Source organism: Salmo trutta, chromosome 13 (assembly GCF_901001165.1).
Source record: "Salmo trutta chromosome 13, fSalTru1.1, whole genome shotgun sequence".
NCBI lineage: Eukaryota > Metazoa > Chordata > Actinopteri > Salmoniformes > Salmonidae > Salmo > Salmo trutta.
Window position 1 is genome coordinate 32,938,504 of NC_042969.1, and position 27,453 is coordinate 32,965,956.

A 27,453-nucleotide genomic window follows, 5' to 3' on the forward strand; every position below is an offset into this window, starting at 1 on the left:
AGTCACTGGTAAACTAACATACTAAGGTGAGGAATGAGGCAATAGGCTAGAGAAGCATCAACACTATACTTACACACAGACGTATACAATACTGTACAGACATACAGTACCAGTCAAATGTTTGGATGCACCTACTCATTCAAGGGTTTTTATTTGTATTATTTTCTACATTGTAGAATAATAGTGAAGACATCAACTATGAAATAACACATATGGAATCATGTAGTAACCAAAAAAATGTTAAACATAGCAAAATGTATTTTAGATTCTTCAAAGTAGCCACCCTTTGCTTTAAACACTCTTGGCATTCTCTCAACCAGCTTCACCTGGAATGCTTTTCCAACAGCCTTGAAGGAGTTCCCACATATGCTGAGCACTTGTTGTTGGCTGCTTTTCCTTCACTCTGCGGTCCAACTCATCACAATTGGGTTGAGGTCAGGTGATTGTGGAGGCCAGGTCATTTGATGCAGCACTCCATCACACTCCTTGGTCAAATAGCCTTTTACAACCTAGAGATGTGTTGGGTCATTGTCCTGGGGAAAAACAGATGAGAGTCCCACCATCACACCACCTCCTCCATGCTTACCGTTGGGAACTACACATACGGAGATCATCCGTTCACCTACACTGCGTCTCACAAAGACACAGAGTAGGTGAATGGAAATCTGCACAATTTCCTTTAAATAGCCTACAATTTAAGTATTTTCAAATACTTGAAGGGTATTTGAGTTAGTGTATTCTAGTATTTTTTAATTACTTTCCAAATGTCTTTGAAAGTAATTGAAATACCCTAAATAGTATTTGAACCCAGGTCTGACAGACACTCTCCTTCAGCTGTCTGGCTGACGGACGCTCACCTTCAGCTGTCTGGCTGACGGACGCTCACCTTTAGGTTATCAGATTCTTAATAGATTCCAAATCTACAGTTGAAGTCGGAATTTTACATACAAAATTCCCTGTCATAGGTCAGTTAGGATCACCACTTTATTTTAAGAATGTGAAATGTCAGAATAATAGTAGATAGAATTATTTATTTCAGCTTTTATTTCTTTCATCACATTCCCAGTGGGTCAGAAGTTTACATACACTGAATTCGTATTTGGTAGCATTGCCTTTAAATTGTTTAACTTGGGTCAAACTTTTCGGGTAGCCCATTCCTCCTGACAGAGCTGGTGTAACTGAGTCAGGTTTGTAGGCCTCCTTGCTCGCACACGGTGTTTTAGTTCTGCCCATAAATTGTCTGTGGGATTGAGGTCAGTGCTTTGTGATGGCCACTCCAATACCTTGACTTTGTTGTCCTTGAGCCATTTTACCACAACTTTGGAAGTATGCTTGGGGTCATTGTCCACTTGGAAGACCCATTTGCGACCAAGCTTTAACTTCCTGACTGTCTTGAAATGTTGCTTCAATATATCCACATAATTTTCCTACCTCATGATGCCATCTATTTTGTAAAGTGCACCAGTCCCTCCTGCAGCAAAGCACCCCCACAACATGATGCTGCCACCCCCGTGCTTCACGGTTGGGATGGTGTTCTTCGGCTTGCAAGCCTCCCCCTTTTTCCTCCAAACATAACGATGGTCATTATGGCCAAACAGTTCTATTTTTGTTTCATCAGACCAGAGGACATTTCTCCAAAAAGTAAAATTTTTGTCCCCATGTGCATTTGCAAACCGTATTCTGGCTTTTAATGGCGGTTTTGGAGCAGTGGCTTCTGCCTTGCTGAGCGGCCTTTCAGGTTATATCCATATAGGACTCGTTTTACTGTGGATATAGATACTTTTGTACCCGTTTCCTCCAGCATCTTCACAAGGTCCTTTGCTGTTGTTCAGGGATTGATTTGCACTTTTCGCACCAAAGTACGTTCATCTGTAGGAGCCAGAACGTGTCTCCTTCCTGAGCGGTATGATGGCTGCGTGGTCCCATGGTGTTTATACTTGCGTACTACTCTTTGTACAAATGAATGTGGTACCTTCAGGCATTTGGAAATTGCTCCCAAGGATGAACCAGACTAATTTTCTAAGGTCTTGGCTGATTTCTTTTGATTTTCCCATGATGTCAAGCAAAAAGGCACTGAGTTTGAAGGTAGGCCTTGAAATACATCCACAGGTACACCTCCAATTGACACAAATGATGTCAATTAGCCTATCAGAAGCTCCTAAAGCCATGACATTTTATGGAATTTTCCAAGCTGTTTAAAGGCCCAGTCAACTTAGTGTATGTAAACTTCTGATACAGTGAATTATAAGTAAAAACATCTGTCTATAAACAATTGTTGGAAAAATTACTTGTCATGCACAAAGTAGATGTCCTAACCGACTTGCCAAAACTATAGTTTAACAAGAAATGTGTGGAGTGGTTGAAAAACAAGTTTTAATGACTCCAACCTAAGTGTATGTAAACTTCCGACTTCAACTGTACATGCCAATTCTACAATCTCTTATCAATCTATTTTCAGGTTTCACTCATGTTCCTTGGGAGCTTTCCAGTGAGAACATCTCATAATATGCTGGGAGCAACCAACCCATATACTGCACCTCTCAGCTCTCACCAACTCAGTCAGTGTAATAGAGTAAACTCTGAAGTCTTATTGTACCTCCCTGATCTTCTCATCCCCTCTTCTCCCTCTCTCTCTCCACCCCAAACTCTCCCTCTCCTCTCTCACTCTTCTCTCTCTCTCTCTCCACCCCAAACTCTCCCTCTCCTCTCTCTCTACTCTCTCTTTCTCTCTCCTCTCTCACTCTTCTCCCTCTCTCTCTCCACCCCAAACTCTCCCTCTCTCTCTCCACCCCAAACTCTCCCTCTCCTCTCTCACTCTTCTCTCTCTCTCTCCACCACAAACTCTCCCTCTCCTCTCTCTCTACTCTCTCTTTCTCTCTCCTCTCTCACTCTTCTCTCTCCTCTCTCTCCATGCTCTCTTCTCACTCTCTCTTTCCTCTCTCTCTCTCTCCCCCTTCTCTCTCTCTCTCCCCCTCTCATCTCTGCCCTCTCTCTCTAATCTCTCTCTACTATCTCTCTCCTCTCTCTCTTTCTCCATGTGAACACTCACTGCAGTCCCCTGTCCCTAAAGTGCATCACAAATACCACTGAGCCAATAGTTTGTTGCTGCTATCAAATATTCCATGTGCCTATTCACAGCTCTGTCGTGGCGAAAGATATTGTATAGTGATGTAACTCTGCAGGAGTGCATTCTGGGCAAGCGTCACAAATGGCACCCTATTCCCTATCTCTGACCAAAACTAGTGCACTATGTAGGGAATAGGGTGCCATTTTGGACTTAATCTGGCTGTCAATATTTGCCCAATAGCACATAAAGGACTGGCTTTGGGGGAATCTAGAAACATTTACAGCATCTGTTACCCACAGGTCTAACCATGTTCAGGGCCTCTGTTAATAAAAGCATGTCAGACAACGAGTGCTGATCTAGGATCAGTTGTCCCTTTTAGAATACAATGAATAAGATTATATGGTCAGTTAGACCAGCACGCCTACTTTGAGATGAGATGCTTTGTGAATACGGGCCCTGAATGCATCTTAGAATGAGTCCACTCTTAGCAATAATGTACTAACATTAGATGAGAGATTAAACATGGACATGTGTAACACTAGAATGGGTTTGGGATCCTGGCAACATGGCTATAGGACAGCCATCTTGGTCAGGGAAATCTTTCTTTCTAGAGACTTCTCCAACATGGTGACACAGTACATGGATCTCTATGGTCAGAACATGGTACAGTACCATGATTTGTCTTATGAATACACTGACACTGGAAAAACTGCTTAAAGGTATTTAATTAATTAATATCTTCAATATCGATATATATATCTGCACATGCAGTTTATATGTACAAAACATTCAATACAGCAGATCATACTGTAGATAATTCAAAGAGACAAAAATACAACAATATGAATACGAAAAATACAGTCACAACTTTCACTTTACATTACAGTTCAAATAGATGTAGGAGAGGAGGTGACTAGGGGTAGAGGAGGTGACTAGGGGTAGAGGAGGTGACTAGGGGTAGAGGAGGTGACTAGGGGTAGAGGAGGGTGACTAGGGGTAGAGGAGGGTGACTAGGGGTAGAGGAGGGTGACTAGGGGTAGAGGAGGGTGACTAGGGGTAGAGGAGGGTGACTAGGGGTAGAGGAGGTGACTAGGGGTAGAGGAGGTGACTAGGGGTAGAGGAGGGTGACTAGGGGTAGAGGAGGTGACTAGGGGTAGAGGAGGTGACTAGGGGTAGAGGAGGTGACTAGGGGTAGAGGAGGGTGACTAGGGGTAGAGGAGGTGACTAGGGGTAGAGGAGGTGACTAGGGGTAGAGGAGGTGACTAGGGGTAGAGGAGGGTGACTAGGGGTAGAGGAGGGTGACTAGGGGTAGAGGAAGTGAATAGGGGTAGAGGAGGGTGACTGGGGTAGAGGAGGGTGACTAGGGTAGAGGAGGTGACTAGGGGTAGAGGAGGGTGACTAGGGGTAGAGGAGGGTGACTAGGGGTAGAGGAGGGTGACTAGGGTAGAGGAGGGTGACTAGGGGTTAGAGGAGGTGACTAGGGGCTAGAGGAGGGTGACTAGGGGTTAGAGGAGGGTGACTAGGGGTAGAGGAGGTGACTAGGGGTAGAGGAGGGTGACTAGGGGTAGAGGAGGTGACTAGGGGTAGAGGAGGTGACTAGGGGTAGAGGAGGGTGACTAGGGGTAGAGGAGGTGACTAGGGGTGTTGGAGGAGGTGACTAGGGGTAGAGGAGGGTGACTAGGGGTAGAGGAGGTGACTAGGGGGAGAGGAGGTGATAGGGGGTAGAGGAGGTGACTAGGGGTAGAGGAGGTGATGGGGGAGAGGAGGTGACTAGGGGTAGAGGAGGTGCCTAGGGGTAGAGGAGGGGACTAGGGGTAGAGGAGGGTGACTAGGGGGTAGAGGAGGTGACTAGGGGTAGAGGAGGTGACTAGGGTAGTAGAGGAGGGGACTAGGGGTAGGGAGGCTGACTCGGGGTTAGTAGGAGGGCGACTAGGGGTAGAGGAGGTGACTAGGGGTAGAGGAGGTGACTAGGGGTAGAGGAGGGTGGACTAGGGGGAGAGGGAGGGTGACTGGGGTAGAGGAGGGTGACTAGGGGTAGAGGAGGCGACTAGGGGTAGAGGAGGCGACTAGGGGTAGAGGAGGCGACTAGGGGTAGAGGAGGCGACTAGGGGTAGAGGAGGCGACTAGGGGTAGAGGACCTGACTAGGGGTAGAGGAGGGCGACTAGGGGTAGAGGAGGTGACTAGGGGTAGAGGAGGGTGACTAGGGGTAGAGGATGTGACTAGGGGTAGAGGAGGTGACTAGGGGTAGAGGAGGTGACTAGGGGTAGAGGAGGGTGACTAGGGGTAGAGGAGGGTGACTAGGGGTAGAGGAGGGTGACTAGGGGTAGAGGAGGGTGGACTTGGGGGTAGAGGAGGTGACTAGGGGGTAGAGGAGGTGACTAGGGGTAGAGGAGGGTGACTGGGGTAGAGGAGGGTGACTAGGGGTAGAGGATGTGACTAGGGGTAGAGGAGGTGACTAGGGGTAGAGGAGGTGACTAGGGGTAGAGGAGGGTGACTAGGGGTAGATGAGGGTGGACTAGGGGTAGAGGAGGGTGGACTAGGGGTAGAGGAGGGACTAGGGAGGGGAGGTGACTAGGGGTAGAGGAGGGTGACTAGGGGTAGAGGAGGGTGACTAGGGGTAGAGGAGGGTGACTAGGGGTAGAGGAGGGTGACTAGGGGTAGAGGAGGGTGACTAGGGGTAGAGGAGGCGACTAGGGGTAGAGGAGGGTGACTAGGGGTAGAGGAGGTGACTAGGGGTAGAGGAGGTGACTAGGGGTTGGAGGGGGTGACTAGGGGTAGAGGAGGTGACTAGGGGTAGAGGAGGTGACTAGGGGTAGAGGAGGTGACTAGGGGTAGAGGAGGTGACTAGGGGTAGAGGAGGGTGACTAGGGGGTAGAGGAGGGGTGACTAGGGGTAGAGGAGGGTACTAGGGGTAGAGGAGGTGACTAGGGGTAGAGGAGGGTGACTAGGGGTAGAGGAGGATGACTAGGGGTAGAGGAGGGTGACTAGGGGTAGAGGAGGTGACTAGGGGTAGAGGAGGTGACTAGGGGTAGAGGAGGTGACTAGGGGTAGAGGAGGTGACTAGGGGTAGAGGAGGGGGACTAGGGGTAGAGGAGGGTGACTAGGGGTAGAGGAGGGTGACTAGGGGTAGAGGAGGCGACTAGGGGTAGAGGAGGCGACTAGGGGTAGAGGGAGGCGACTAGGGGTAGAGGAGGCGACTAGGGGTAGAGGAGGCGACTAGGGGTAGAGGAGGCGACTAGGGGTAGAGGAGGGTGACTAGGGGTAGAGGAGGTGACTAGGGGTAGAGGAGGGTGACTAGGGGTAGAGGAGGTGACTAGGGGTAGAGGAGGTGACTAGGGGTAGAGGAGGTGACTAGGGGTAGAGGAGGTGACTAGGGGTAGAGGAGGTGACTAGGGGTTAGAGGAGGTGACTAGGGGTAGAGGAGGGTGACTAGGGGTAGAGGAGGGTGACTAGGGGTAGAGGAGGCGACTAGGGGTAGAGGAGGCGACTAGGGGTAGAGGAGGCGACTAGGGGTAGAGGAGGGTGACTAGGGGTAGAGGAGGTGACTAGGGGTAGAGGAGGTGACTAGGGGTAGAGGAGGGTGACTAGGGGTAGAGGAGGGTGACTAGGGGTAGAGGAGGTGACTAGGGGTAGAGGAGGGTGACTAGGGGTAGAGGAGGGTGACTAGGGGTAGAGGAGGATGACTAGGGGTAGAGGAGGATGACTAGGGGTAGAGGAGGGTGACTAGGGGTAGAGGAGGTGAATAGGGGTAGAGGAGGTGACTAGGGGTAGAGGAGGGTGACTAGGGGTAGAGGAGGGTGACTAGGGGTAGAGGAGGCGACTAGGGGTAGAGGAGGCGACTAGGGGTAGAGGAGGCGACTAGGGGTAGAGGAGGCGACTAGGGGTAGAGGAGGGTGACTAGGGGTAGAGGAGGTGACTAGGGGTAGAGGAGGGTGACTAGGGGTAGAGGAGGTGACTAGGGGTAGAAGAGGTGACTGGGGTAGAGGAGGTGACTAGGGGTAGAGGAGGTGACTAGGGGTAGAGGAGGGTGACTAGGGGTAGAGGAGGGTGACTAGGGGTAGAGGAGGGTGACTAGGGGTAGAGGAGGGGACTAGGGGTAGAGGAGGTGACTAGGGGTAGAGGAGGTGACTAGGGTTAGAGGAGGTGACTAGGGGTAGAGGAGGTGACTAGGGGTAGAGGAGGGTGACTAGGGGTAGAGGAGGTGACTAGGGGTAGAGGAGGGTGACTAGGGGTAGAGGAGGTGACTAGGGGTAGAGGAGGTGACTAGGGGTAGAGGAGGTGACTAGGGGTAGAGGAGGTGACTAGGGGTAGAGGAGGCGACTAGGGGTAGAGGAGACAACTAGGGGTAGAGGAGGGTGACTAGGTGTAGAGGAGGGTGACTAGGGGTAGAGGAGGGTGACTAGGGGTAGAGGAGGGTGACTAGGGGTAGAGGAGGTGACTAGGGGTAGAGGAGGTGAGGTGTTGGAGGGGAGGGGGTGACTAGGTGTAGAGGAGGTGGGGTGTTGGAGGGGGTGACTGGGGTAGAGGAGGTGACTAGGGGTAGAGGAGGTGAGGTGTTGGAGGGGAGGGGGTGACTAGGTGTAGAGGAGAAGGGGTGTTGGAGGAGGTGACTAGGGGTAGAGGAGGTGGGGTGTTGGAGGGGAGGGGGGTGACTAGGGGTAGAGGAGGTGGGGTGTTGGAGGAGGTGACTAGGGGTAGAGGAGGTGGGGTGTTGGAGGGGAGGGGGTGACTAGGGGTAGAGGTGGTGGGGTGTTGGAGGAGGTGACTAGGGTTCGAGGAGGTGGGGTGTTGGAGGGGGTGACTGGGGTAGAGGAGGTGAGGTGTTGGAGGGGAGGAGGTGACTAGGGGTAGAGGAGGTGGGGTGTTGGAGGGGAGGGGGTGACTAGGGGTAGAGGAGGTGGGGTGTTGGAGGGGGTGACTGGGGTAGAGGAGGTGGGGTGTTGGAGGGGAGGAGGTGACTAGGGGTAGAGGAGGTGGGGTGTTGGAGGGGAGGGGGTGACTAGGGGTAGAGGAGGTGGGGTGTTGGAGGGCAGGGGGTGACTGGGGTAGAGGTGGTGGGGTGTTGGAGGAGGTGACTAGGGTTCGAGGAGGTGGGGTGTTGGAGGGGGTGACTGGGGTAGAGGAGGTGAGGTGTTGGAGGGGAGGAGGTGACTAGGGGTAGAGGAGGTGGGGTGTTGGAGGGGGTGACTGGGGTAGAGGAGGTGAGGTTTTGGAGGGGAGGAGATGACTAGGGGTAGAGGAGGTGGGGTGTTGGAGGGGGTGACTGGGGTAGAGGAGGTGAGGTTTTGGAGGGGAGGAGATGACTAGGGTTAGAGGAGGTGACTAGGCAATTATTTTTGGCAAATCCTTAATGTCACATAAATGTGTCTATAGATTGGAATGGAAATCATTGTTTGGAATGTTTCTGTGTGCAGTATCTGATCCTAGTTGTCTTACACAGCTTCCTGTTCTTTAACCATTTATCTTCATTACAACAGATATGAAAGGTGAAACAGGGTATTGATAGATGAAAGCACTGTTTTGGGACTCTACCAGCATTTTAACTAAGAGACAGATAGAAAATGAGCTATAAAGACTAACTGATGAGTGGTCATAACAGTAAGGAGATGAGGAAGGAGATGAGGAAAGGAGGTTGTCTAATTGAACTAGGACAGGCCTGGATAACTGACTAATGACTTGACTAGTACATAACATGTAAAACCAAACCACAATCTCCTCTGTATGTCCCCAACACCACCCTCTACCCTACAACACTCTGGTCCAGTCTCAGTACAGGCTGATCTTCCAACCCCACAACACCCTGGTCCAGTCTCAGTACAGGCTGGTCTTCTAACCCCACAACACCCTGGTCCAGTCTCAGTACAGGCTGGTCTTCTAACCCCACAACACCCTGGTCCAGTCTCAGTACAGGCAGGTATTCTAACCCCACAACACCCTGGTCCAGTCTCAGTACAGGCAGGTCTTCTAACCCCACAACACCCTGGTCCAGTCTCAGTACAGGCTGGTCTTCTAACCCCACAACACCCTGGTCCAGTCTCAGTACAGGCTGGTCTTCTAACCCCACAATACCCTGGTCCAGTCTCAGTACAGGCTGGTCTTCTAACCCCACAACACCCTGGTCCAGTCTCAGTACAGGCTGGTCTTCTAACCCCACAACACCCTGGTCCAGTCTCAGTACAGGCTGGTCTTCTAACCCCACAACACCCTAACCCCACAACACAATTCCCACACTTATCAAGAAAACCACCCTAGTCATCCCTACTGCGGACTCACGAAACACAAATGCTTTGTTTGTAAATTAATGTCTGAGTGTTGGAGCGTGCCACTGGCTATCCATAAATTAAAAATAAATACAAAAAATTGTGCCATCTGGTTTGCATAATATAAGGAATTTGAAATTATTTACACTTTTACTTTTGATACCTAAGTATATTTGAGCATATCCATTTACTTTTGATATTTAAGTATATTTAAAATGAAAGACTTTTAGACTTTTACTCAAGTAGTATTTTACTGGGTCACATTCACTTTTACTTGAGTCATTTTTTATTAAGGTATCTTTACTTTTACTCAAGTATAACAATTGAGTCCTTTTTCCACCACTGGATAGGAGTTGTACATTTTACTTCACGACTATTGTATTGTGTTGTATTACAGGGTATTTTTGTGATAGTCTCACCATGCTGTATTGTGTTACAGTGTATTGTGTTGTATTACAGGGTATTTTTGTGATAGTCTCACCATGCTGTATTGTGTTACAGTGTATTGTGTTGTATTACAGGGTATTTTTGTGATAGTCTCACCATGCTGTATTGTGTTACAGTGTATTGTGTTGTATTACAGGGTATTTTTGTGATAGTCTCACCATGCTGTATTGTGTTACAGTGTATTGTGTTGTATTACAGGGTATTTTTGTGATAGTCTCACCATGCTGTATTGTGTTACAGTGTATTGTGTTGTATTACAGGGTATTTTTGTGCTAGTCTCACCATGCTGTATTGTGTTACAGTGTATTGTGTTGTATTACAGGGTATTTTTGTGATAGTCTCACCATGCTGTATTGTGTTACAGTGTATTGTGTTGTATTACAGGGTATTTTTGTGATAGTCTCACCATGCTGTATTGTGTTACAGTGTATTGTGTTGTATTACAGGGTATTTTTGTGATAGTCTCACCATGCTGTATTGTGTTACAGTGCATTGTGTTGTATTACAGGGTATTTTTGTGATAGTCTCACCATGCTGTATTGTGTTACAGTGCATTGTGTTGTATTACAGGGTATTTTTGTGATAGTCTCACCATGCTGTATTGTGTTACATTGTATTGTGTTGTATTACGTTGTGCTGTTACTGAGAAGGATTCTAAGGAGGAGATCCTGAAAGCATTCCGTCTGTTTGATGATGATGAGACAGGGAAGATCTCCTTCAGGAACCTGAAGAGGGTCGCCAAGGAACTCGGAGAGAACCTGACTGACGAGGAACTGCAGGTGAGACATACACCTGGACAGCACTGTACCCCCCCCCCCCCCCCCCACAATTTTTAGCCAATTTTTCTCGTAAAATAGCAATAATATTCCAACCGGGAGACCTTGTTTTCATTCAAACACTGAAAATAGAAAATGGACTCTTCACATGCACGCGCGCACCAGTGTCATTGTTCTCAGAACGACCACTTTCCAAAACCCCTACTGTTTTTCGCCCAGGGACTGCAGAGTTATCATTCCCCGTTCTGGCGCCTTCTGAGAGCCTATGGGAGCCTTAGAAAATGTCACTTTACAGCAGAGATCCTCTATTTTCGATAAAGAGACTATAGAAGGACAAGAAATGGTCAGACAGGGCACTTCCCATATAGAATCTTCTCAGGTTTTGGCGTGCCATATGAGTTCTGTTATACTCACAGACACAATTCAAACAGTTTTAGAAACTTTACGGTGTGTTCTATCCAAATCAAAAATTATATGCATATTCTAGTTTCTGGGCAGGAGTAATAACCAGATTAAATCGGGTACGTTTTTTATCCGTCCGTGAAAATACTGCCCCCTATCCTAAACAGGTTAAGTAGTACTTTAAAGTATTTTACTGAAGTACTTTAAACCACTGCTCCTATCACATATTTTGGTTGTTACAAGCACTGACAGTGTTTGCTCTTGACAGTACATTTTTTATTACATAAACAGACATTATTTACTCACTATGTTATTTTTCTTACCATCTTCTGAGTCATGACGCTGAGAAAATCAGAGAATGAGATCTTTCCTGTTCCGTCCTTATCCACCTCCGTCATCATCCTCTTAATCTCCTCTTTCTTCGGCTCAAACCCCAGCGCCCTCATAGCAACCTAGAGAGAGAAAGATTGATAGATAAAAACAGATGAGTTGGTTAAAACCAGGTGTGTTAGTGTTGAGTTGGAACAAAAGCAAACCGTAGCTCCTCGGGATGTGTTAACCGACACTGTATTACTAAGCATTATGGGTACTGTAATACATTATGTTACGCAAACATTGTCCCTGTGCATAACGGTGTCGAAAAGTTCAAAGGCCTCTCTGATCTCTTGTTTCAGCTCCTCAGTGAGCTCTGACTTGGGGCTGGACTTCTTCCTGGGGGGAGGGACCGGACCTAGGGATGGCCTCTTTACACTGGTCGCCTAGCAATGGCAACAGCAACAAGGAAGCACATTAAGGGTTGATGGGCGCATCTCAATGGTTCTAAGTGGATTCCTTGTCTAATCTCCTTCAGTCCAGCTATGCTAGACTATTGAGATGCAGCCGGGAGATAAAGAGATAGGGAAAGCCTTAGAAGGGTGTATTTTCAGTTGTCATCTTGTATCTACATAGGACCATTTCAATGTAAAGTAAGATAGTCTGGGGGAAACATGCCATAAATAGGGAGACAATGTGTCATTTAAAAAAAGCATGACCAGCCCTAAAGCTGACTATTTACAGATAGCTGGCAACAGAATGAACGCTTTCAGGACATGGGAAAATATGCATCATTGCTTTTTTCATTCGGATTATTCACATCTCATTATTAGCCCTATCAAATAATATACACGTTCTTCCATTGAGTGAGTATTATTCCGATCGGAGAGCCAGTTAGGGTTAATACAGGTTGTGGTAGCCTCAGTGTAGCGAGGCCTTATGTAACTTGTAGCATAAGCACAAGGAGCATCAAACCAGAACCGCTCCATCATGGACACACTCACCATTTCAGATGATCACTCGCGAAGGCAGCAACAAGAGAGCCGTAGATTTACTAAAGAGTTTCCTGTCTAATCTAGTGATGTCGCTCCTCTCTCTCCTCCTATCATCCAGGCAGAGATGAGATCATACACAGAAAAACTGACCATTTATTACAGGGGAGCAGATATGCCGTTATTAACAAGCATAGTACAATGTTATAATAGGGTTAATATAATGTTTGCGTAATAAATGAAGAAAATAAAATTAAGATTTCCAGTCAATGAGCGCAGTATTCAGTCAGTGCTATAATCATTTTGATTAGTCTGTGACTGTGCACTCGATTTAGCTCATTCTGCACGTCGGGTGTGCAAAATGGCATATTTAGAATGGAAACAATTCGTACGAAGGTAAATCGAGGGCATCTAGTCGGGCGAGAAGATTATTGGTCGTTGACGACGTGGTATAAAACGCTATACGATAATTGGCTGAATTGATCTTTGAAGCTCTGATCCAGAATCTGTTCTAGGGGCGTTTACACTCCACCCACTGTGGGTGTGGTCTCACTGTGACTATGTCCTGGTTGGTCAGAGCAGTGGCGTTCTTTGACGTAGGCTCCACTCCATTGGCTGTTCGAGCATGCCAACTTCACAGCCAACGAGAGCGCCTCTCGCGCTCAGCGGATACGGGGGTTTATTATTTGTTCGCGCGTCCTTTCATACTGTTGCAAAACAGATTTAAACTGGTAAAATGATACGTTTTTCCACTTATTTGATAGCATTTTAGTGTCTTTATATTGAAAACTTGTCTTGAAATAGCCTAAAGGTGTTTGATTGTAGTCTTCATCATTCTTCAATTGTCCATGTGACATGATCTTGTCAAACTGTTTTCGACCGAGGGAACTTTTAACCAAATATTGTCTTTTCTCTGCCAGTTTGTCTCCCAACACCGACGTCTCACCTGCAGTTTGTCATGGCCACACGCATACGACCGGTGAGTACACAGCAGTTTGTAGACAATATCAAATTCTGAGCTGTATTCCACATGCTCAGCTATGTATTTGTTCTTCTTTACTGAATGTTGTCCCTCTATCCCTCTACAGAGCAGTAAGCGGTGTGCAGTAATTGGAGGCTCTGGGTTCCTGGGTAGACACCTGGTAGAGAAGCTGTTGGATAAGGGCTATACTGTGTCGGTGTTTGACATCAGACAGAGCTACGAACTACCTGGGGTCACCTTCCACCAGGGAGACCTCTGTGACAAACAGGTGAGTCTGTCTGTCTGTCTGTCTGTCTGTCTGTCTGTCTGTCTGTCTGTCTGTCTGTCTGAAGAGTCTGTGCACTGAGCTGTTTGGGCCACGCTATATGACCTTGTTATGGTCTATGGCCTTTGAACTGTGGCCTGTGTGTACACATTAGGTCAGTGTGTGTCTTTTTGCTTGTGTGTGCATTCGATGTGTGTCTGCATCTGAACATCATTGTGTGTGGCTTTATCCCAGGCTCTCCTAACAGCCCTCCAAGGTGTCTCCCTGGTGTTCCACTGTGCCTCTCCAGCCCCAGCCAGTGATGACAAGGCTCTGTTCCAGAGAGTCAACATCCAGGGGACACAGGCTGTCCTACAGGCCTGCACTGAGGCTGGAGTACAGGTAGGGGGCAGTATAGAGTGTGTCATACAAGATATTACACTTTTTTTTTTCTTCACTTTTATTTAACCAGGTAGGCAAGTTGAGAACAAGTTCTCATTTACAATTGCGACCTGGCCAAGATAAAGCAAAGCAGTTCGACAACATACAACAACACAGAGTTACACATGGAGTAAACAACATACAATCAATGATGCAGTAGAAAAAAATAAGACTATATACAATGTGAGCAAATGAGGTGAGATAAGGGAGGTAAAGGCAAAAAAGGCCATGGTGGCAAAGTAAATAAAGTATAGCAAGAAAAACACTGGAATGGTAGATTTGTAGTTTGAAGAAAGTTCAAAGTTCAAATATAAATAATATGGTGCAAAGGAGCAAAATAAATAAAATAAATAAATACAGTAGGGGAAGAGGTAGTAGTTTGGGCTAAATTATAGATGGGCTATGTACAGGTGCAGTGATCTGTGAGCTGCTCTGACAGCTGGTGCTTAAAGCTAGTGAGGGAGATAAGTGTTTCCAGTTTCAGAGATTTTTGTAGTTCGTTCCAGTCATTGGCAGCAGAGAACTGGAAGGAGAGATGACCAAAGGAGGAGTTGGCTTTAGAGGTGACCAGAGAGATATACCTGCTGGAGCGCGTGCTACAGGTGGGTGCTGCTATGGTGGCCAGTGAGCGGAGATAAGGGGGGACTTTACCTAGCAGGGTCTTGTAGATGACCTGGAGCCAATGTGTTTGGCGACGATTATGAAGCGAAGGCCAGCCAACGAGAGCGTACAGGTCGAAGTGGTGGGTAGTATATGGGGCTTTGGTGACAAAACGGATGGCACTGTGATAGACTGCATCCAGCTTGTTGAGTAGGGTATTGGAGGCTATTTTGTAAATGACATCGCCGAAGTCGAGGATTGGTAGGATGGTCAGTTTTACGAGGGTATGTTTGGCAGCATGAGTGAAGGATGCTTTGTTGCGAAATAGGAAGCCAATTCTAGATTTCACTTTGGATTGGAGATGATTGATGTGAGTCTGGAAGGAGAGTTTACAGTCTAACCAGACACCTAGGTATTTGTAGTTGTCCACAAATTCTAAGTTAGAACCGTCCAGAGAAGTTATGCTGGACGGGCGGGCAGGTGCAGGCAGCGATCGGTTGAAGAGCATGCATTTAGTTTTACTTGTGTTTAGGAGCAGTTGGAGACCACGGAAGGAGAGTTGAATGGCATTGAAGCTCGTCTGGAGGGTTGTTAACACAGTGTCCAAAGAAGGGCCAGAAGTATACAGAATGGTGTCGTCTGCGTAGAGGTGGATCAGAGATTCACCAGCAGCAAGAGCGACATCATGGATGTATACAGAGAAAAGAGTTGGCCCAAGAATTGAACCCTGTGGTACCCCCATAGAGACTGCCAGAGGTCCAGACAATAAAGACAGACTAAATTCAATGAAAGAAATGCTCTGTTAAAATACTTGGACTTTGTGTAATTACTGATCTAGTGAATAGATAGTCAGTTGTCTGTCTACTGTAGAAAGTGGTACTGACCAGCAGTGCCAGTGTGGTGTTTGAAGGAACAGACATCAAGGATGGGAGAGAAGACCTTCCCTACGCCAAGAAGCCCATCGACTACTACACACAGACCAAGATAGAACAGGAGAAGGTGAGGACACTACTACACACAGACCGAGATAGAACAGGAGAAGGCGAGGACACTACTACACACAGACCGAGATAGAACAGGAGAAGGCGAGGACACTACTACACACAGACCGAGATAGAACAGGAGAAGGCGAGGACACTACTACACACAGACCGAGATAGAACAGGAGAAGGCGAGGACACTACTACACACAGACCGAGATAGAACAGGAGAAGGCGAGGACACTACTACACACAGACCGAGATAGAACAGGAGAAGGCGAGGACACTACTACACACAGACCGAGATAGAACAGGAGAAGGCGAGGACACTACTACACACAGACCGAGATAGAACAGGAGAAGGCGAGGACACTACTACACACAGACCCGAGATAGAACAGGAGAAGGCGAGGACACTACTACACACAGACCCGAGATAGAACAGGAGAAGGCGAGGACACTACTACACACAGACCCGAGATAGAACAGGAGAAGGCGAGGACACTACTACACACAGACCCGAGATAGAACAGGAGAAGGCGAGGACACTACACACAGACCCGAGATAGAACAGGAGAAGGCGAGGACACTACTACACACAGACCCGAGATAGAACAGGAGAAGGCGAGGACACTACTACACACAGACCCGAGATAGAACAGGAGAAGGCGAGGACACTACTACACACAGACCCGAGATAGAACAGGAGAAGGCGAGGACACTACTACACACAGACCCGAGATAGAACAGGAGAAGGCGAGGACACTACTACACACAGACCGAGATAGAACAGGAGAAGGCGAGGACACTACTACACACAGACCCGAGATAGAACAGGAGAAGGCGAGGACACTACTACACACAGACCCGAGATAGAACAGGAGAAGGCGAGGACACTACTACACACAGACCCGAGTAGAACAGGAGAAGGCGAGGACACTACTACACACAGACCCGAGATAGAACAGGAGAAGGCGAGGACACTACTACACACAGACCCGAGATAGAACAGGAGAAGGCGAGGACACTACTACACACAGACCAGAGATAGAACAGGAGAAGGCGAGGACACTACTACACACAGACCCCGAGATAGAACAGGAGAAGGCGAGGACACTACTACACACAGACCCGAGATAGAACAGGAGAAGGCGAGGACACTACTACACACAGACCCGAGATAGAACAGGAGAAGGCGAGGACACTACTACACACAGACCCGAGATAGAACAGGAGAAGGCGAGGACACTACTACACACAGACCCGAGATAGAACAGGAGAAGGCGAGGACACTACTACACACAGACCGAGATAGAACAGAGAAGGCGAGGACACTACTACACACAGACCCGAGATAGAACAGGAGAAGGCGAGGACACTACTACACACAGACCCGAGATAGAACAGGAGAAGGCGAGGACACTACTACACAACCAAACAGAGACCCGAGATAGTAACAGACGAGAAGGCGAGGACACTACTACACACAGACCCGAGATAGAACAGGAGAAGGCGAGGACACTACTACACACAGACCCGAGATAGAACAGGAGAGGGCGGAGGACACTACTACACACAGACCGAGATAGAACAGGAGAAGGCGAGGACACTACTACACACAGACCCGAGATAGAACAGGAGAAGGCGAGGACACTACTACACACAGACCCGAGATAGAACAGGAGAAGGCGAGGACACTACTACACACAGACCCGAGATAGAACAGGAGAAGGCGAGGACACTACTACACACAGACCCGAGATAGAACAGGAGAAGGCGAGGACACTATACACACAGACCCGAGATAGAACAGGAGAAGGCGAGGACACTACTACACACAGACCCGAGATAGAACAGGAGAAGGCGAGGACACTACTACACACAGACCCGAGATAGAACAGGAGAAGGCGAGGGACACTACTACACACAGACCCGAGATAGAACAGGAGAAGGCGAGGACACTACTACACACAGACCCGAGATAGAACAGGAGAAGGCGAGGACACTACTACACACAGACCCGAGATAGAACAGGAGAAGGCGAGGACACTACTACACACAGACCCGAGATAGAACAGGAGAAGGCGAGGACACTACTACACACAGACCCGAGATAGAACAGGAGAAGGCGAGGACACTACTACACACAGACCCGAGATAGAAACAGGAGAAGGCGAGGACACTACTACACACAGACCCGAGATAGAACAGGAGAAGGCGAGGACACTACTACACACAGACCCGAGATAGAACAGGAGAAGGCGAGGACACTACTACACACAGACCCGAGATAGAACAGGAGAAGGCGAGGACACTACTACACACAGACCCGAGATAGAACAGGAGAAGGCGAGGACACTACTACACACAGACCGAGATAGAACAGGAGAAGGCGAGGACACTACTACACACAGACCGAGATAGAACAGGAGAAGGCGAGGACACTACTACACACAGACCCGAGATAGAACAGGAGAAGGCGAGGACACTACTACACACAGACCCGAGATAGAACAGGAGAAGGCGAGGAACACTACTACACACAGACCCGAGATAGAACAGGAGAAGGCGAGGACACTACTACACACAGACCCGAGACTAGAACAGGAGAAGGCGAGGACACTAACTACACACAGACCCGACGATAGAAGCAGAGATGGAATACGCTGAGAGGAACCCTTACTACACACAGACCCGAGATGAGAACAGGAGAAGGCGAGGACACTACTACACACAGACCCGAGATAGAACAGGAGAAGGCGAGGACACTACTCACACAGACCGAGATAGAACAGGGAAGGCTGAGGACACTACTACACACAGACCCGAGATAGAACACAGGAGAAGGCAGAGGACACTACTACACACAGACCCCGAGATAGAACAGGAGAAGGCCTGACGGACACTACTACACACAGACCCGAGATAGAACAGGAGAAGGCGGAGGACACTACCTACACACAGACCCGAGATAGAACAGGAGAAGGCGAGGACACTACTACACACAGACCCGAGATAGAACAGGAGAAGGCGAGGACACTACTACACACAGACCGAGATAGAACAGGAGAAGGCGAGGACACTACTACACACAGACCCGAGATAGAACAGGAGAAGGCGAGGACACTACTACACACAGACCCGAGATAGAACAGGAGAAGGCGAGGACACTACTACACACAGACCCGAGATAGAACAGGAGAAGGCGAGGACACTACTACACACAGACCCGAGATAGAACAGGAGAAGGCGAGGACACTACTACACACAGACCCGAGATAGAACAGGAGAAGGCGAGGACACTACTACACACAGACCCGAGATAGAACAGGAGAAGGCGAGGACACTACTACACACAGACCCGAGATAGAACAGGAGAAGGCGAGGACACTACTACACACAGACCCGAGATAGAACAGGAGAAGGCGAGGACACTACTACACACAGACCCGAGATAGAACAGGAGAAGGCGAGGACACTACTACACACAGACCCGAGACTACACAACAGACCCGAGATAGACAGGAGAAGGCGAGGACACTACTACACACAGACCCGAGATAGAACAGGAGAAGGCGAGGACACTACTACACACAGACCCGAGATAGAACAGGAGAAGGCGAGGACACTACTACAACACCGACCCGAGATAGAACAGGAGAAGGCGAGACCTACTACACCCAGACCCGAGATAGAACAGAGAAGGCGAGTACACTACTACACACAGACCCGAGATAGAACAGGAGAAGGCGAGACACTACTACACACAGACCCGAGATAGAACAGGAGAAGGCGAGGACACTACTACACACAGACCCGAGATAGAACAGGAGAAGGCGAGGACACTACTACACACAGACCCGAGATAGAACAGGAGAAAGGCGAGGACACTACTACACACAGACCCGAGATAGACAGGAGAAGGCGAGGACACTACTACACACAGACCCGAGATAGAACAGGAGAAGGCGAGGACACTACTACACACAGACCCGAGATAGAACAGGAGAAGGCGAGGACACTACTACACACAGACCCGAGATAGAACAGGAGAAGGCGAGGACACTACTACACACAGACCCGAGATAGAACAGGAGAAGGCGAGGACACTACTACACACAGACCCGAGATAGAACAGGAGAAGGCGAGGACACTACTACACACAGACCCGAGATAGAACAGGAGAAGGCGAGGACACTACTACACACAGACCCGAGATAGAACAGGAGAAGGCGAGGACACTACTACACACAGACCCGAGATAGAACAGGAGAAGGCGAGGACACTACTACACACAGACCCGAGATAGAACAGGAGAAGGCGAGGACACTACTACACACAGACCCGAGATAGAACAGGAGAAGGCGAGGACACTACTACACACAGACCCGAGATAGAACAGGAGAAGGCGAGGACACTACTACACACAGACCCGAGATAGAACAGGAGAAGGCGAGGACACTACTACACACAGACCCGAGATAGAACAGGAGAAGGCGAGGACACTACTACACACAGACCCGAGATAGAACAGGAGAAGGCGAGGACACTACTACACACAGACCCGAGATAGAACAGGAGAAGGCGAGGACACTACTACACACAGACCCGAGATAGAACAGGAGAAGGCGAGGACACTACTACACACAGACCCGAGATAGAACAGGAGAAGGCGAGGACACTACTACACACAGACCCGAGATAGAACAGGAGAAGGCGAGGACACTACTACACACAGACCCGAGATAGAACAGGAGAAGGCGAGGACACTACTACACACAGACCCGAGATAGAACAGGAGAAGGCGAGGACACTACTACACACAGACCCGAGATAGAACAGGAGAAGGCGAGGACACTACTACACACAGACCCGAGATAGAACAGGAGAAGGCGAGGACACTACTACACACAGACCCGAGATAGAACAGGAGAAGGCGAGGACACTACTACACACAGACCCGAGATAGAACAGGAGAAGGCGAGGACACTACTACACACAGACCCGAGATAGAACAGGAGAAGGCGAGGACACTACTACACACAGACCCGAGATAGAACAGGAGAAGGCGAGGACACTACTACACACAGACCCGAGATAGACAGGAGAAGGCGAGGACACTACTACACACAGACCCGAGATAGAACAGGAGAAGGCGAGGACACTACTACACACAGACCGAGATAGAACAGGAGAAGGCGAGGACACTACTACACACAGACCCGAGATAGAACAGGAGAAGGCGAGGACACTACTACACACAGACCCGAGATTAGAACAGGAGGAAGGCGAGGACACTACTACACACAGACCCGAGATAGAACAGGAGAAGGCGAGGACACTACTACACACAGACCCGAGATAGAACAGGAGAAGGCGAGGACACTACTACACACAGGACCCGAGATAGAACAGGAGAAGGCGAGGACACTACTACACACAGACCCGAGATAGAACAGGAGGAAGGCGAGGACACTACTACACACAGACCCGAGATAGACAGGAGAGGCGAGACACTACTACACACAGACGAGATAGAAGGCGAAGGCGAGGACACTACTACACACAGACCGAGATAGAACAGGAGAAGGCGAGGACACTACTACACACAGACCCGAGATAGAACAGGAGAAGGCGAGGACACTACTACACACAGACCCGAGATAGAACAGGAGAAGGCGAGGACACTACTACACACAGACCCGAGATAGAACAGGAGAAGGCGAGGACACTACTACACACAGACCCGAGATAGAACAGGAGAAGGCGAGGACACTACTACACACAGACCCGAGATAGAACAGGAGAAGGCGAGGACACTACTACACACAGACCCGAGATAGAACAGGAGAAGGCGAGGACACTACTACACACAGACCCGAGATAGAACAGGAGAAGGCGAGGACACTACTACACACAGACCCGAGATAGAACAGGAGGAAGGCGAGGACACTACTACACACAGACCCGAGATAGAACAGGAGAAGGCGAGGACACTACTACACACAGACCCGAGATAGAACAGGAGAAGGCGAGGACACTACTACACACAGACCCGAGATAGAACAGGAGAAGGCGAGGACACTACTACACACAGACCCGAGGATAGAACAGGAGAAGGCGAGGACACTACTACACACAGACCCGAGATAGAACAGGAGAAGGCGAGGACACTACTACACACAGACCCGAGATAGAACAGGAGAAGGCGAGGACACTACTACACACAGACCCGAGATAGAACAGGAGAAGGCGAGGACACTACTACACACAGACCCGAGATAGAACAGGAGAAGGCGAGGACACTACTACACACAGACCCGAGATAGAACAGGAGAAGGCGAGGACACTACTACACACAGACCCGAGATAGAACAGGAGAAGGCGAGGACACTACTACACACAGACCCGAGATAGAACAGGAGAAGGCGAGGACACTACTACACACAGACCCGAGATAGAACAGGAGAAGGCGAGGACACTACTACACACAGACCCGAGATAGAACAGGAGAAGGCGAGGACACTACTACACACAGACCCGAGATAGAACAGGAGAAGGCGAGGACACTACTACACACAGACCCGAGATAGAACAGGAGAAGGCGAGGACACTACTACACACAGACCCGAGATAGAACAGGAGAAGGCGAGGACACTACTACACACAGACCCGAGATAGAACAGGAGAAGGCGAGGACACTACTACACACAGACCCGAGATAGAACAGGAGAAGGCGAGGACACTACTACACACAGACCCGAGATAGAACAGGAGAAGGCGAGGACACTACTACACACAGACCCGAGATAGAACAGGAGAAGGCGAGGACACTACTACACACAGACCCGAGATAGAACAGGAGAAGGCGAGGACACTACTACACACAGACCCGAGATAGAACAGGAGAAGGCGAGGACACTACTACACACAGACCCGAGATAGAACAGGAGAAGGCGAGGACACTACTACACACAGACCCGAGATAGAACAGGAGAAGGCGAGGACACTACTACACACAGACCCGAGATAGAACAGGAGAAGGCGAGGACACTACTACACACAGACCCGAGATAGAACAGGAGAAGGCGAGGACACTACTACACACAGACCCGAGATAGAACAGGAGAAGGCGAGGACACTACTACACACAGACCCGAGATAGAACAGGAGAAGGCGAGGACACTACTACACACAGACCCGAGATAGAACAGGAGAAGGCGAGGACACTACTACACACAGACCCGAGATAGAACAGGAGAAGGCGAGGACACTACTACACACAGACCCGAGATAGAACAGGAGAAGGCGAGGACACTACTACACACAGACCCGAGATAGAACAGGAGAAGGCGAGGACACTACTACACACAGACCCGAGATAGAACAGGAGAAGGCGAGGACACTACTACACACAGACCCGAGATAGAACAGGAGAAGGCGAGGACACTACTACACACAGACCCGAGATAGAACAGGAGAAGGCGAGGATGCTTGTTTGTTTTGTGGAAGAGGCTTATTTGTAGAATAGCTTGATCATAGTTATATTAATGGTACCAGAGCATTGCTAGGGGGGAGAACTTGCCTACACATTAAGACATTGACGCTGGACTATCCATAAATGCATACATACATGTTACATTGACTCTACATACTCCACATGAAATAAGTCATGTTCTCCTCTATCTCCATGTCTCTCTGTGGTGTCTCAGCTGGTTCTGAAGGCCTGTGACAAGGAGAAGGGTCTCCTGACGGTGGCCATCCGACCTCACGGTATCTTCGGCCCCCGGGACCCCCAGCTGGTGCCCATCCTGGTCGACACGGCACGCAGGGGCAAGATGAAGTTCATCATCGGGTCAGTCATACACAGGACTGGAATTTAACATGGACTTTTCACTAGACATAGTGGGATCGACCAAAGTTAATGTTTTATGTTGTCTCTGTTGATGTGGTCTCTCTGCCTCTCTCTCTCTCTCTCTCTCTCTCTCTTTCTTTGTTTGCCTCCCTCTCTGTCTCTGTAGTGATGGTTCTAACCTGGTGGATTTCACTTTTGTGGACAATGTGGTTCATGGACACATCCTGGCAGCTGAGAGTCTGAGGCCAGAGTCTCCTATCTGTGGCAAGGTAGGAACCCTCTCTGGCCTCGCTCATACGCTAGACTGCACTGTACGACTGTATGATGATCAATGGGGTCAACTGTTCTGTGTTTGAAGAAAGAGATGCCTTTCGCTCTCACACAATATTTGTTGGGTTCAGACTAACCTCATCCCTTGCTAGCGCATATTGAGAGCATGGGACTATAAGGTTCTATCAGCAAAAATAGGATTCTGAGGTAATTGGCTTTAAAGATCCAACCCTAATTGGTTTGAATGGTGTCAGCAAATGTGATCTTGTATTCTTTTGACCTTAACAACAGGAGTTGGGGTATTTAGAGTACTATCTACTGTAGGTAGAGAACATTGAACAGAACAAGGCTATATCTGTAACTCAATTTGGACAAAAATGCAGATACAACGTTAAAGTCCCAAGATCTCAATATAGAGCCTGGAAATACTGTCTACCAAAATGGGATTTGAAAGGGGCTAAATAGCTATTGAAAATGAATGTTCAATGACAGCGACCTTAATATTTTGGGGTTAGGGTTATTTTTGGGAAGCCCAATTTGATTCTGAGTATGGGCATATAAAGTTTAAATGTGAAAACTAGTCCAAAATGCATACTTTCTGATTTTTCCCGAACCCACTTCCTTGTTTAGCCTAAATCACTTGCCCTGCTTGCACTTTGAATTCCATAATGTAGAGTGGAGGTTAAAGGTCATGCTAGATCAGGGATGGGCAACTCTTTTTTTTTTTAGGAACTCAGTCGGGGTCTTTAATTTACTGTTGAGAGTTAGAATAGTGGAATACCCAAAGTGCAATTTCCAAATGTGGTTGTGATTCAGCAGTTTTTCTCTTGTCAGTCACTGATAGTCAGTCAATTAGCCCATGTCAGCAAATTTTTGTTGTTGATTTAGCCGGCCAGCTATCTAAACTTTTTTTACCGGCCGGGGGGGCCCCCATTGATTTTGTTAATCAGTCTCACTCAGATATCATTTAGTACGCAGACCTGCGAGCAGCTGCGGCCCCTCATTTTTTTTTTTTTCACCTTTATTTAACTAGGCAAGTCAGTTAAGAACAAATTCTTATTTACAATGACGGCCGACCAAAAGACCTCCTGCGGGGACCAAAATTTTTAAATGTATTAAATATAGGACAAAACGCACATCACGACAAAAGAGACAACACAGGCCACCCGAGTGGTGCAGTGATCTGAGGCCCTGCGTCGCAGTGCTAGCTGTGCCACGAGATCCTGGGTTCAAGTCCAGGCTCTGCCGTGACCGGGAGACCCATGGGGCGGTGCACAATTGGCCCAGCATCGTATGGGTTAGGGGAGGGTTTGGCCAGCAGGGATGTTCTTGTCCCATCGCGCACTAGCGACTCCTGTGGCGGGCCGGGCGCAGTGCACGCTGACACGGTCATCAGGTGTACGGTGTTTCCTCCGACACGTTGGTGGGGCTGGCTTCCAGGTTAAGTGGGCATTGTGTCAAGAGGCAGTGCGGCTTGGTTGGGTTGTGTTTCGGGGGACGCACGGCTCTCGACCATCGCCTCTCCTGAGTCTGTACGGGAGTTGCAGTGATGAGACAAGACTGTAACTAACATTTGGATACCACGAAATTGGGGAGAAAACGGGGGGGGGGGGGGGGGAATATATATATATATATATATATGAGAGAACACTACATAAAGAGAGACCTAAGACAACAACATAGCAAGGCAGCAACACATGACAACACAGCATGGTAGCAACATGACAACAACATGGTAGCAACACAACATGGTAGCAGCACAAAACATGGTACAAATATTATTGGGCACAGACAATAGCATAAAGGTCAAGAAAGTAGAGACAACAATACATCACGCAAATCAGCCACAACTGTCAGTAAGAGTGTCCATGATTGAGTCTTTGAATGAAGAGATGGAGATACAACTGTCCAGTTTGAGTGTTTTGTTGCAGCTCATTCTACCTGCAGCTAACTGAAAAGAGGTATCGACCCAGGGATGTGTGTGCTTTGGGGACCTTTAACAGAATGTGACTGGCAGAACGGGTGTTGTATGTGGAGGATGAGGGCTGCAGTAGATATCTCAGATAGGGGGGAGTGAGGCCTAAGAGGGTTTTTATAAATAAGCATCAACCAGTAGGTCTTGCGACGGGTATACAGAGATGACCAGTTTACAGAAGAGTATAGAGTGCAGTGATGTGTCCTATAAGGAGCATTGGTGGCAAATCTGATGACCGAATGGTGAAGAACATCTAGCCGCTCATGAGTTCTGACTTGTTATGGCCCCGCCTTCTTCAAAGTTGCCCATCCCTGTACTAGATGTTGATGGACTGAGAGATCAGCCAATGAAAATCCAGCGGCAGGTTTTCCCGCTCCTGCCATAGGCTCCGATTAAGTCCCTTTCTGAGGCGCTGTGAAACCAGGCGGTTCCATAAAGATAGACGGAAGGTGGATGAGACTAGGTTCTAACCAATGTATGGCTACAGAGAATGAATAGAAATGTCTTAACCTAACTCTGGCAACATTTACATTTTCTCAATCCATATTGACTGGTCTTTCTCACCTCTCCCCCTCCAGGCGTACCACATCACTAATGACGAGCCTGTCCGGTTCTGGGACTTCATGTCAGATATTCTAGTAGGTCTGGGCTACGCTGCTCCGCGCTACCACCTTCCCTACACACTGGTCTACGGGCTGGCTCTGCTGCTGTGGCTGCTGTCTCTGTTACTAAGCCCCCTAGTGGCCTTCAAACCCACCTTCACCCCCATGAGGGTGGCCCTGGCAGGTACACACCACTTCTACAGCTGCTCCAGAGCCAAGCAGGACATGGGGTACAAGCCTGTGGTCAGTCTAAAGGATGGGATCAGACGCACGGTGGAGAGCTATCCTCATCTACGACATGGAGCCTGATGGCTATGCCTGCAATATGGTAGCCTGGAAACCAAACTCATATGCTCTGTGAAACAATGGTGAAATGGATCGTATCAGTTTGGATTCCAGGCTAGTGGTACGGATCCTCACGGCTGAGTCCTAACTTGAGATCTATGCACACAACTTGTTCATTTTAGTAAAATCATACACTGATGTCAATAGGAGGAAAACATTAAGCTGGGAGTTGTGTGTACAGTCCAAGTTAAGATTCAACCTCGAGGACGGTTTCATACTCTCACCAGTGTCTTAAGTCTTGATCGTTAGGTAAAAAAAATAGTGTAATTTTCAAACTCACATTTTTTGGTCCCATAATACTAACAGGAGGTATGAGCCGTTGACATGAGTGCTTTCTGTCATGTCTGTAGGCCTATATGAGGATCTGTGAACTCTCACCTTTCCTACAACAGTCACTCTTCCATTAGTGCCTGGTTTCAGTACCTCTCCTCACCAATAGAGAGCAGCACACATTTCTTCCATGTGTATACACAATCTAACGTGGAGATGTTTCCAACACTTCCTCTTGCCATTATTCATGAGCACTCATTTTGATGTGTGAGTGATACATTTACTGTGACTGGTTTCCCTCTACAGCTATCTTATTTCTATTCTCTTATACAAATCACAAGCAATCATGCAGTTTGTTCATTTCAAATAAAATCCATTATCTAAACATTGCATTGTTTATTAAAACACTAAGAATGTGTTTGTATATGGACCAATATTGTCAACATATGTTTGTTTACCTTCATTAGAAAATATAATTACAGACAAATGTTTGAACCCTATATCCAACATCACTCAGGCAAGCCCCGCCCTTATCTTTTACCAAAGTCAAAATCACAGGATTAATGTTAGTATGACGTATTTAAGACAAACTATTACAATGTATGTCATAGAACAGTAGTACACACAACAGA

The 27,453-nt window shown here is 48.3% G+C and overlaps 1 protein-coding gene and 1 long non-coding RNA gene across 3 annotated transcripts; one reads left to right on the forward strand and one right to left on the reverse strand.

Moving 5' to 3' along the window:
- Nucleotides 1-497: 497 nt before the first annotated feature.
- LOC115205672 (uncharacterized) lies at nt 498-12,590 on the reverse strand. Its single transcript, XR_003880660.1, has 3 exons — nt 12,270-12,590; nt 11,277-11,405; nt 498-533 (listed from the first exon to the last, which is right to left on the reverse strand). It is a non-coding gene; the product is annotated as an uncharacterized LOC115205672 (long non-coding RNA).
- Nucleotides 12,591-12,879: 289 nt separating this feature from the next.
- Nucleotides 12,880-27,206, forward strand: LOC115205673 (sterol-4-alpha-carboxylate 3-dehydrogenase, decarboxylating). Of its 2 annotated transcripts, XM_029771894.1 has the most exons (8): nt 12,880-12,988; nt 13,178-13,236; nt 13,346-13,507; nt 13,739-13,885; nt 15,395-15,523; nt 23,217-23,359; nt 23,526-23,628; nt 26,183-27,206. In XM_029771894.1, exons 2-8 carry the CDS (start codon nt 13,216-13,218, stop codon nt 26,513-26,515), a joined length of 1,038 nt encoding a protein of 345 aa, XP_029627754.1. In that variant the 5' UTR covers nt 12,880-12,988; nt 13,178-13,215; the 3' UTR covers nt 26,516-27,206. The 2 variants fall into 2 exon arrangements, with proteins under 2 accessions (XP_029627754.1, XP_029627755.1); XM_029771895.1 differs by lacking the exon at nt 15,395-15,523.
- Nucleotides 27,207-27,453: the final 247 nt, after the last annotated feature.